This window comes from Meriones unguiculatus, chromosome 9 (genome assembly GCF_030254825.1).
Source record: "Meriones unguiculatus strain TT.TT164.6M chromosome 9, Bangor_MerUng_6.1, whole genome shotgun sequence".
Taxonomy (NCBI): domain Eukaryota; kingdom Metazoa; phylum Chordata; class Mammalia; order Rodentia; family Muridae; genus Meriones; species Meriones unguiculatus.
In genome coordinates this window covers 10,081,987-10,094,855 of record NC_083357.1, presented here as the reverse complement: position 1 = coordinate 10,094,855, position 12,869 = coordinate 10,081,987, and the positions used below count along the sequence as shown (strand labels likewise).

Below are 12,869 nucleotides of genomic sequence, written 5' to 3'. Positions count from 1 at the left end.
GAGGCCTTTTCCTTCTGGGATGTGAGCTGAGTAGGAAGGGCTTTTTTCCTTCTGGGATGTCAGTTGAATAGACTGTCAGCTGAGTGCTTGCTCTGCCTAAGACAGCAGGTTTCAACCTACCATCGGGCTCCTCCATTGGTAAAAATCAAAGTACTGGGATTTTCTTTCATTATAACAACAGTACCAGGTACACAGTTCAGTGCTAGAGCAAACACAATGCCCTGAGTTCCAACCTCTGTAGCGGTGATTGAATAGGTCCTCTTTATAAGGAGTGGAGAAAAAGGAAATACTTAGTTCAACCTCCAAATGACAAGAGCAAACCTTTATTGGTTTGAGAGGCTGATGCTTCCAAATTCTGTGACTTGGTATTGAAGGGTGCGGAACATGGCATGCACAGTGTGAGAACAGTTTTTGTAGTGCTTAGGGAGGGGGAGGGCATGGCTTCGTTAGACCTGGAAACTGTTTTATGAAACTGCAGGGTGGGAGAAAAGTCAGACTGCCTGTTTTTGTGACTTCCGGGCTCCAGAGCATGAGCCGAGGTTGGTTGCTTTCTGGAATTCCATGGGCATCATATTTCTTGAAGCCACGGGCTTATTTTATGGCCCTGAATTTGGGGTGGGAATCCTTTAGCCTTTCATAATGAACTAGAGGTAGAAGTGGCATCACATATGCTGGCCACTGGGCATCCACTAGCTCACTAGAAGAATGGCTATACAGTGTAGGACAACTAGTGGACAGGAGAATACTCAACTGCTGGTTTTATGCTTATTTCCCAGTAGGTGCTTCTAGTTTTTTACTAGCTCAGTGAGGTAAGGGAGTCTGAGACACATTTAAAATATTAACTAGGATACGGCTACTATTTAAACTAAAATTTCCTGATTTAATGCCTTATCTGTTACTGTATATTACTTTTTTAAGTGGGTGAGTTAGACAGAAATGAAAATGATCTTTATTAAAAACTCAAGATTTCTAAATTCGGTAAATTAAAGGAGGAAGGAGTAAACAACATGAAATAAAACAACAAATGCCACCTGAAAGGATACAAATGTGCTGTTAAACAGAATGAATGTGAACGTTAATTACACCCCCTTCGTGCAGAGGCTCCTCAAAGACAAAGTAATAGTGTTCTCTGTGTGATCCTTCCTTAGTCTGCTCAGCTTCATTAACCTGTGCTCATCAGGGCGCACTGATAGACACTCATCAGGCTTCATTCTTGGCATCTACACAAGAGGCAGCTAGTAGATGGCCACATCACTAAGCCTGCACCGCACGAAGAACTGGGTCTAAGCTTTCGTGCTCTGGAATATCAGGCGAGGGAGTCTTTTAGCCTAGATCTATAGTTTTTGTTAGAATCATGCTTCATCATTTGACTGCCTAAGACAGAAAGGTGTGGGAATGGAAAAAGGAAATGAAATACATCCATAAATCCCCCAGCAAAGCACAGAACAGTTGGAAGGGAAAGAGATTTTAGTATCAGTGGGGATAAGGCCTGACGCCTCTAATTTTGGGATCTGATCAAAAAAGTCTAAGTGGCTGCAGTGAAGAAGCTTCATGAATGACAAGTGGTGGCCTTCACGTCAAAGCCCACTATTGTCCCGATGTCTATACAAAAGGGAAGAGCTTAGACTCTGATCCAGGCCCTGTCTTCCTCCCAATGATGGCCAAGGAGCTTAGACTGTCTAACAAACGCTCCTTCATAATAGGATGACTTTTACTGGGTTTTCCTGACAGCTAGACTGCAAACCAGACTACTTTGGAAATTTGAAGAAGTATTTTGTGATTAAATTCTAATCAGTTAATTTAAGATTGACTTTGGTTTTCAGGATTAACCTCAAAGACATCAATTACCATTTACCTTATTGGTAGCTTTAAAAATACAAATGTGAATAACAGATTTTAAACAGAGCTCTGATAAAGGCCAAACCTAATTATTCCCCACCTCAGTTGGATTTTCTGTGCTCCTGCAGAACAATTAAAAAGCATGTTTATATGTATAAATAAAATATAAGTGATATGGGAGTTTCTGACAAATGATTTATTAAAGAAAATTTATTAACTCTAAGATTTGTTGCCAGAGAAACTTCAATATGTACAAATCAGTGTGAAGTTTCCAGTCCCCAATCTTTGGTGACATGAATATGCCTTAAATATCACAGAACAAACATTGATCCTAACTGCAAAAGAAAAACAAGTCTCAAGAAACAAAGAAAAACCCCAACTCTCTTAAACCTGGTTTCTTTATACCATATAAAGAAAATCCTTTTATTCTACATTTTCTAAAATAATGCCAACAGAAATGGATCTGGAGAAAAGGATGAAAAAAACCGTTGCTTATAGAAATGATGTTTCAAAAGAGTAACTGAAAATCAGTTTGTCTTAAATAGAAAAAAGTTTTAGCCTAAGACACTGGCATTAAGTAACATAAGAAAAACTTCAACTCTTAATTTTCAAAATTCAAAGTGTAGAGAAGGCAAGCCTAACAAGGGCTGGGAGTGACAGGCTCACAGGACATCTGTAGCAAAACCCCACTTCAGAGTTCTGGATGTTGCCTTCCTCCAGGCTCATTGGCATCTGGTGGCCATCACAGCAGTCTGGATGATTCACTGACAGGAAGAAAGAGACCTAAAAGCTGAGTGTAACCTTTCATGGGGTCTCCCAAGAAATCTGACTGGCAAAATAAAGAAGAGAAAAAAAAATCAAAGAATAAAGACTGAAGGAGAAGAAAAGTGGAAGAAATCATGCCCATGTCAATCAGGATGAAAGGAGCTCAGATGTACAAACGACAGCTGCATATATAGAAGAGACTGCATCTTGATTACAAATGTGGATTATATACACATTTATATCTGATTAAGTGAGTTCATAGGTCAAGGAGGATGTCTCTCAGAGGTGAGAGGAAGTCCTAGTCACTTGGTTCCTCAGGTCCCTGTTTTTTGTCCTGGCTGGTCGTTGGTCTGTGCACTTGACTCCACAGCATGGTATATGAATGGATAAAGCTTGATGTCTGGGCCAGGGGTGGAACAGTTTCTGCATTCTTCATTGTAGTATCGTAGCAACAACTTAAATACTTTTCCTGGAGAGTAAAAGCCAGAACAATTTGTACATTAAGTTATGTTGATGAAAAAAAAACTTCAAAACAAAAACCAAACCTGCTATTTTAATTTAAATAGTGTTAAGCACAGATTGGGCTTCTGAAAGCACAGTATGAGTTTCTAATGGCTAGCCTTTCCTGACATAAACTTCAACACTTTTATGTAGGCTATGATTACAATCGGCCGTCCATGATCCACTGTCCATGTCTTCTCCATTGAGTTCGCTGCAACCAGGCTGCACACCCAGTTCCCAGGGGAGCAACACACTTGACGAGCACACTGCATTCTCATAAATTTAACAGACTGAATGCTTGAGGACTGTCACGTTTGAATTTATCGTCTTCTCCCCTCCGTCCCTCTCCCCTCCTTTCACATGTGTTTGAAATGTACACTCTGCATACCCTCACACTCTCTTTATATTTCCATATAAAGAAAAGTAAAAATGGTTATTAATTCCAGCTCCTTACTTTTCTTTTTTCTTTTTTTTTTTTGTAATTTTTGAGACAGGCTCACTACTATCCCAGGCTAGCCTTGGACTGATGACCCTCCCAACTGGCTGGGATTATTTGTACATACCACCATGCCTAGCCAGAGACCTCACTCTAAGATGACAAACTTAAGTCGATATCATGACTGAAACTCTGCCAGAAAACAAAAACCAGATCTGTAGAAACTGCCTGCTTAAGTGCTCTGTCACTCCCCTGGCCCAGCTAAGCCTTTCTTACTGTGATCCATTGGGACTTAGTGCTCCTCCTGGATGGTGCACATCCATCTAGATACCAAGTGTCAAGACGATCCCCTACTCACCAACATTCAGTTTCCTCTCAGTAAGGAAAGTGTGCATGCTGTAAATGTCTCTCATCAATTCTGAGTCCCCAAAGGTGAAATAAACCACATCGCGTTCAGCTGCAGCAGCTGCCAGTATCTGTATTAAGGCTGCAACAAAGAGAACAAGCAGTTATATCAGGGCAAGTCCTACCAATACACCGTTAGCTCTCCCAACCAGCTACAGCAGCTGGTATGCCACAGCTCTCTCCTACACCAAGGATTTACAAATCCAATGCATATGTGATTAGGTATGGTGAACACAGATGACATAAATTATCTAGTTTATGGCATGTCAGGGATGCTTTGGAGAATAACATTCAACTGCAGCAGTCTTTTCAGTTACCTTCTCTGGACCACACAAAAAAGAAAGTTCGCTTGAAGCAGCAAAACAAGGCATAAAGGTAGTACATATAATTACTTTTATTAATCTTCAATTATTCTTATGTTTGCTTGATTTATTAATTGTTGTCTTATTACATACTCACTGGGCTTGTGTACCACAGCCCTGTTTGGAACTTCTGATGTTATCTATCACTGACTTGGACAAGCATTCCCCACATAAGCAGTTAAGCATATCTGCACCCCTCTGGCTCACACCTATCTGTCCCTGCCACATGGAGTCAGCATTACTGAAGATGCCAAGTGAGTAACTCCCTGGTATACTAGAACAAAAAACAAAACAAAACAAAAAAACAACCAAGAACCACTGTCTCCAATCAAAGCTACTAATTTCTGAACCTGAAGTGCGTTTCTAGAAATTGTTTCTTTTTAACCCCTATCTCAACCAATAAATTTATTTTGGATATGAGCAAAGCTGAACTTGGAAACAACAAATGCCCTTATGCTAGTTATGTACGTTTTAGTTCGTAAAAGAGAAGGTGGAATATAATTGAAACATTATGAAGGATATCTTTCTATAGTTATGATTTTTTTAAGCATACATGAGTATTTTACATATTCAAGCAAATACAATTCCAAGCATTAATGTATGGGTACTACCTCTAGAGGAAGTTCTGTTTTGCAGTGTCTTCTCACGATCCATTAAAGGCTAACGAAGAGGGACAGACCTCGGTAAGTATACACTGGAGTCACTGGGCAATACCTTCACTGGGTGATCATAATGAAGACCATCAATGGTGTCCAATGCTCTCAAGCGCCTCCAGACAGTCCCACTGCTGCGGTCCCAGACTCAATAAACACTGTCTACTTCAAGCCTGTCAGTGTTGTAAAACACTTTGGAAATACTCCAGACTCAAATACGTTAAGACACATAACTAAATGGTACATCTGGTCCTGGATGCTAGCTGGAGAGAAAAGGCTAGATTTATTATCTATGAGGTTATCTGGCATAATGGGGACACAGAGGAAAGGAAAGAGAAACAACCAAGCAGGTTCAGGCTGGCCTTGAACTCACAATCTTCCTGCCTCAGTGACTTTCTTGAATACTGGGATTAGAAGAGTATACTACCATGCCTATCTATTATTATTTTTGATAATGCATGCAAGATTCTAAAATACTATCGAAGTCCCGTCTTGCTGTTTAAGCCATATTTACTGAGTATCTACAATTTGGGAGAAACCATGACTAGGTCTCATTAATCTTAGAAGGTTGAAAGTAATTACTTTCAAAACAAAGGTGAGTTTTAATTAAAATTGCTCAACCAACTTATGCATAAAGCTTCAGAACACCTAGTTTAAAAAGGTTCCTAATTAACCTTAAAGTGCATTTAAAAACAGAAACTAATGAATTGTCATTTTCCTCTACCAAAACATATCATATTCTACTTTTTAGAGAGAATGAAAAGTTGGCTCTAAATGCTAGGAAAGGCCCCGTCAGTTGCTCTTGTTTCACGCAAGGCTCCCTTCTGGTGACTGCACTCCACAGGCATATGCTGGACCAGTGAGTATACAGAGGCAGGGATCAAGTCAGTCCCCAGCCTCTGCTAGCTACATCCAGCCACTTGCTTAGCTCAACTGGTCTTATTTTCTCTCAATTACACAACAGAACTGAACCAGATGATCCTTAGAAACTCTGTTACGATTCCATAATCACTGTTAGAATTTTTCTACTTGTATCAGATGTTAAGACTGTAACTATTGTAAATGAAATTTGCAGGAAAATAAATTAATCTTGACTTTAAATCCATCATTAAATCATTGACAAAGTATTTTATTTTCAGTTTATGTGCTTTGGTGTTTTGCCTACATGTATATCTGTGTGAGGGTGTTGGATCCCCTGGAACAAAGGTTACAGACAGCGGTGAACTGCCATGTGGGTGCTGGGGATTAAACCCAGGTCCCTTGAAAGACTAGCTAGTGCTCTTAACCACTAAGCCATCTCTCCAGTAGTTTAAATGACAATATCTATAGCACCTACTATCTATGACATTTCCAAGGGTCTTTGCAAACCTATAGAATGAAGCTTCATGTTGTAAGTGAACTCTCGCAACATAAGTCAGATGAGAATAAATGTAATGGGCTATATGGAAAGATGCCAAGTCTGATATAAAAGCATACAATTCTAGCTCAGACATACACAGGTGCCAAAATAATCACTTAAATTAACCTGTAGGGAGCTTGGTTTTAATTTTCTTTTTGGCAACCATGTTACACCATAAAGAAAACAAACAAATATGAATAACCTGAAAACACAATTTACTGTGCCCTGTTACAGAAAATGGGCCAAGCAAATATGGGTAAGATGGCACTGGGTGTGGTGGCACATGCTGTTAACCTTAGCACTAGGGAGAACCTGATGTGTCTCTGTAGGTTCAAGACCAGCCTGGTCTACATATCGAGTTCTTAGAGAGCCAGTGCTACACAGAGACCCTGTCTCACCAAAATGGGTGTCAGATAATAAAATCTCATAACACAGGTGGTGCCTGAGGCCATTAACATGTAATATTAGTAGTACCTGCTAACACAGAGCTTGAACTCTAAGGATAAGCTAGTTTAATTTTATAACACAAGAACAAGATAATTAACATTATTGCCATTTTGAGAAGGGTTAATTAACAGTCCAAGGATTCCTAGTCAGAATGCAGTAGAGCTGAGATTTGAACCTTCTCTTCTGACTCAAAAGCCCCACGCTCTTACCCATTTCATTGCTTCTAAGCTGCAATGCAAAATAATGCTGCATAAGGCCAGGCAGACTTTATCACAGGACAGACACCAGATTTCCTTAAGTTGTTTATTCACATTATTTGAGTGTATTCTGGCAAGAAGGCTCAAACAGGATAGATGTGAAAGCACTGCCCATGCCTTCCTGGTGAACTCAGTCTTCTTAAGTGCTCATATACCCCTGGTTGCTCTGGCAGTCTCCAGCTCTGCTTGTAAATGCCAAGGTACACAGATAGATGGTGTCTGCACCAAAAAGTACTCTCCTAGGTCAACTCTTGTATTAGTGAGCATTCTGTCCCCTGGCTTCCATCTTGATAGTCTATTTATCTGTTTTAAATAGTCGTTCTTCAAGCCCACCACTCCACCTGCAATGTTGTATGACTTCCTCACTGCTGTAATAAAATACCCAACAAAGCCAAGGACACAAAGGTTTCTTTGGCTTACAGTTTGAGAGTACAGTAGCCCATCAGAGTAGGAAAGCTGTGGCAGCTAAAGCATGGAGCAGCTGCTCACATTGGTCTCTCAGTCAGGAAGCAGAAAGAGATGAATGCTGGTGCTCAGTTGCTTTCCTTTTTATTCAGCCCAGTACTCAGACCACTGGACAGTACTGTCCATATTTAGGGTGAGTCTTCCCATTTTAACCTAAACTAGAAACCCCATCACAGACATGCCCAGGTTTGTTTTCATGGTAAGCCTGGAGCCCATCAAATTGACAATATTGATTAACCATCACTAGTGTTGGCTTTCATATCTAGACTCAGATCCAATACAGTGCACTCACTGGCCTCAAACCTGGTTTGAATCTGGAACTGGCAAATTGATAGCTGTATGATCTCGGGCTGGGTACCCACTCTCTATGCCTCAGTATGTCACCTAGAAAAACAAAAAGGACTTCCTACTAGGTTACTCTGTGCCTATACAACAAGTAACTTTAACTTGATGCGACACCTGATGGCCCTTTAGGACCATCTCCTAGAACCAGAACACACTGAACATATTCTTAGCTCACAAGAGGAAACATAATGGTAATGAGCATCTGGTACTTTTGGAGGAAGACAGGCCAACTTCGGTTCTGACACTTACATGCTGTATTCCTTTGTGAGTCTGTAAACCTCGGCTTCCCAGTCTCACTAAACGAAGAGTAGCTACACAAATAAAAATAGAAAAAGCAATGACCCTGACACCTGACTGATTAGCATCAAGCTGCAGACTATGAAACAAGTGTGCACGCCATTTCCCACACCCAGAAATTCAGCAGCATCTTGTGGGTACTGACAACAAACACTCCTTACATCCTTGACTTTACAGCATCTTACAAAACACAGGGCCACAAAAAGAACAATGCAGAATTGTTCTGTGTATTCTTACTCAGGGGAAACAGAGAGAGAAAGGGAAGTGTGGTCTGCTCCCATTGAGGAAGCAAAGTATCAAAAACCTGAGGTGACTTGTCCATCTCTTTTCAGGGGTTCACCTCCCGATGCTTACAACCATAATTTAAAGGGTGACCAGGTCAAGTCAACCACAGCATGGGAGAAAATGACTCTCTGCACTACTCCATTACCATTGCTGATTAATGATTTTTCTGGAGTTTTTTTTTTCCCCCCTCCTTTTGTTTATGAGACAATGTCTCCTATGTAGCCTTGGTTTGCTGATTCACATGTCACAGCTGCTAGAATACTGGGATTAAGATGTATATATCCCTTCATGCCTGGCTTGAGATTGGCTATCTTGATTCTAAAATAGCAAAGAAATTAGTAAAGACATTATTTAGGTTTGATTTAAATAGACATAATGATGGCCAAATAAAAAATAAATGTAGATCAAGTTTCTGTATCTCATCAGCCCTTCACTTAGTATGTCAAGCAACCCATTGGAAACCTCAAGATATATACCTAACATTTAGTGGCTATATTCATTTGGTCTCATGTATGGAAGAGCATCCATATTGGTCTAACTAGAGTATTTCTATGAGATTTTTTTGTTTGTTTTGTTTTGTTTTCTAAGACATGGTTTCTCTGTGTAGTCCTGGCTATCCTAAAACTCACTCTATAGGTCAGGCTGGTGCTTAATCTATGGAGTCCTTTTAAAATCTTGGGCCAATGCCAAGTGGTATTGTCACTTGCCTTTGAATCCCAGCTTTCGGAAGGCAGAGGCAGGTGGATCTCTGTGAGTTCAAGGCCAGCCTTGTCTATAGAGTACTGTTCTAGGACAGCCAGGGCTACACAGAGAAACCTCGTCTCAACAAACAAACAAACAAACAAACAGAAAAACAAATAAAATCTTGGCCATTCAGCTGCACTGCTTGTTAGGCCTGTAACTGTGTGGTTCTGGTTCCCGCCACCTTGATGAAAGGAGATGCGGCTGCCACACTGAGTAGCCCCCAGAAGGAAACCAATGTATATATTGCAGAGATGGAGAAGCTGATTCCAGGGTCATCTATAAGGCCAGTTTCATGAGGCCCTCCTCAGACACATTAATAACCCCTTCTGGGTGAAAAGAGAGGTCACACACTCAAACAGAAAGATCTTTCCTTCCTTCCTGGTGGAAAGGATAACCACATTAGAGTCAAGCTTTTCTTCTTCTTTCTACTGCTTATCCCGTGCCCACAAAGACCCATCATATAGAGCTGGCGCAGGGGATAGGGATCCTCTGGAGCAGATAACATTCAAGTGGAGCCTGAGAAGGTGAAAGGGACTAGTCAGGTACAGATACAGTTAGAAAAGAGTGCACAGAGCCTCCAGGGCATGCAGAGGCCAGTGAATAACAAACAGCTGTGTGGAAATGCTGCACACATCTTGTTTGTGAATCCCTTGTGAGGAAAGGCTCAAGGATAGGAAAAAAAAAAAAAAAACAAAAAACTGCACCAGACTATGACATCAAGATACTCTGTCGTATACTAAGCTAGCAATGTAATATTCTCTTATAAGGCAAGTAAATACTTTATGGAGATAGTAAAAGATACATAAGGAAACATAAGGAGACACTGACAAAAAACCCAAAAACAGATTCTTCATGAAGCAAGCAGAAAAAAAAAATCAGAAAGATGAGGCTTCACTGACAGAATCTTTCAGACGTGGAGTAAGAGCTACACTCTTAGGAGACACCTTTTCACGTGCCAATATGTCTGCAGTAATTAAGCCACACAGAGAAATGAAGATAAACGCTTAAGGCAGAAACAGTATCTTTATTCTTTGATTCTAATGTAGTAAGCCTAAAAAGAAAGGAACTTATCTTTATTTAAAAACACCTCATGGAGCCCAGGATTGGTGAACACATCACACACTCCATTTCTCTCCCAGCCTTCCCTAAGTAAGAATACTCCAACGTTCCTGCAATGGTCTTTTTGTAGCCCTCATGCTTAGATGAAATTGTAAATGACAATGTATATTCAGGGATGTTTGGAGTATTTGTTATCAGAAGTCTCAAATTCTGTTCTGGTGGGATGTTTAAAAAAAAAAAAAAACAGCAACAACAGCAGGCACTGTGGCACACACCTGTAATACCAACACTGGGGGAGGCAAAGGCGGGCGGATCTTTGTGAGTTTGAGGCCCACCTGGTCTACAAAGTGAGTCCAGGGCAGCCAGGGCAACACAGAGAAACCTTGTCTCAAAAACAAACAAACAAAACAAAAAACCAACCCCCCCCAAAAAAACAGCAATAACAAAAAACACACCAAAAAAAAAAAAAAAAAAAAAAGCAAAAAGAGCACACCCAGCAGAGGCAAGCGGATCTCTGTGAGTTCCGGGCTAGTGAGAACTGATCTGCATATTGAGTTCCAGGTCAGCTAGGGCTTATATAATGAGACCTTACCTCAAAACAAAAACAATCATAAAAAAGTTTATAAAGCAAACAAAGCTGCTTCTACTCAAGAAGACTAAATAATCTACAAAATTATAAAGTGCGACCAGATATGCCAAAGAGACAAAACAGTTTTACCTTTGAAAAAGTTATGGCAAAAGTCAGGGTCACCATACAAGTGGGGACAAATAAATCACTTAAGACTTTAACAAAAGTTTAACAGCTAAGTGGGAACTCCAAGGTGAAGGGCACTTTAGGGTATTGACTGTTCCACACTTTGGACAGCCCACATCTCAATAAACTCATTTCTACTGGAAACATCCTAAAATGCACTTCATCATCTAGCCTACTCAACATCCTAGCCTAGAATCACATCACTGTGGAGGGCTAGCTGTGTGCCTCCCTGCTCATGACAGCAGGGTACCTGACAGCTGCGGCTTACTGCTGTTGTCTAGTATCATGAGAGTGATACAGATCACAAATCACCTGTTTGGGAAAAGATTAAGTTCAAGATTTGAAGCAAGTTTCCTATCAAATGTGTAAAGAAACACTGTGAGGAAGGTATCCCAGGAGGAAAATTCAGAATCAAAGGCACTTTCTCGTGTCTTCCAGGCAGGAGGCCAGAAGGCCTCACTGGGGTCCAGCACAAAGGCTCTTGTTCTCCTAGTTCTAAGGCCACTGGATGCCTGGGGCAGCAGTTGGAATAAATGACAGTGGATGAATTAAGAGATGAAAACATTCTTTTTAAAGCTGGGCATGGAGATGCACGCCTTTAATACCAGCACTCAGGGGGTAGAGGCAGGCAAATCGCTGTGAGGTCAAGGCCAGCCTGGTCGACAAAGTCCAGGACAGCCACGGCTACACAGAGAAACCCTGTCTCAAAAACAAACAAACAAAAACCAAACAAACAATAAAACATAAGGAAAAAACTGAAAATATTCTCTTTATATTTTTTTTCACAATAGATCAGATGTGGTGGCACATGTCTGTTAATAACAGCACTTGGGAAGCTGAGGCAAGATCATGAGTTCAAGACCTGCCTGGATCAAAGTCTGCTGCTAGGATATATAGGGAAACCCTACCAAAAAAAAAAAAAAAAAATCCCAATTGATTAAACAACAAAATGATTCTACTAATGTACAACTAGAGAAACTAACAGTGGATTGTTGTAAACTGTGAAACTTGTGTATTATGAGACAACACATACCTCAGAAACACTTTTGTCTACTTTTAATTAAGAAAATACAAGCTTAAGGAGTTGTAGATGCTTGTGTTCTCCATGAAATGCCTGGTAAGTTTTTGTTGTTGTTACAAAAATAATACATAAAACAACAACAACAACAACAACAGAAAAAAACCTCCACATATTAAAAAGAAAATGTTGTATCTCTATTACCCACCTAGAGAAAATTGTGGTTAATTTTTGCACACACACAGATAAACATAAAAACGCTCAAATATGTATATGTATTGTTTTACATTCATAATTTAATTTTTAAAAATGATGCACATGATATGTTAGTTCATTTTCTCTCTAAGCAGGAATAATACAAAGACATTTTTCCATTTCAACAGATTTCTGTAGTGGTTTAACGTGCAATCTTTTATTTCATAAATGCCCCACATATTTTTCTGTATTAGAAAATCAAAGCATAAGCAGTGGTATAGGACTTCCTAATATGCAAAAGTCCCTAGGTTTGACCCCCAGCACAGTAAGAAAACAACACTGAACAAAATCATGGTGTAGGTAACCATACCTCACTGAGGACACGGAGACTAGTAGTCGGCTGACTGTTCAAGCAAGTGCAGGGGAGGGAGCTGGAGCAACTCCTGAGTCTAAATCTCAATAATGAGAACATGATTCACACAATCCTGATGGTGCAAGCAAGGCTTCAGTGAGAAAGTATTTTTAAGCCACAAAGAAAAGGAAACAAATGAACACATTTATAAAACTTTCTCACTGTCCAGCACAAATGACCACAGTCTGTGGCAGACCAGCTTTCTGGATTGATGACATGAATCTAGTCATT

The 12,869-nt window shown here is 40.2% G+C and overlaps 1 protein-coding gene across 5 annotated transcripts in view; it reads right to left on the bottom strand.

The window, feature by feature from the left end:
• Positions 1-2,020: 2,020 nt before the first annotated feature.
• The window catches only part of Parg (poly(ADP-ribose) glycohydrolase), a 110,255-nt gene continuing 99,406 nt past the window's right edge, over positions 2,021-12,869 (bottom strand). For all 5 annotated transcript variants that reach the window (XM_021641728.2, XM_021641725.2, XM_021641726.2 and 2 more), the window contains exons 17-18: positions 3,900-4,028; positions 2,021-3,073 (exon numbers count right to left, since the gene is read on the bottom strand). In XM_021641728.2, the coding sequence (XP_021497403.1) occupies positions 2,919-3,073; positions 3,900-4,028 (284 nt within the window). In that variant the 3' untranslated portion in view covers positions 2,021-2,918. The remainder of the gene's footprint in view (positions 3,074-3,899; positions 4,029-12,869) is intronic.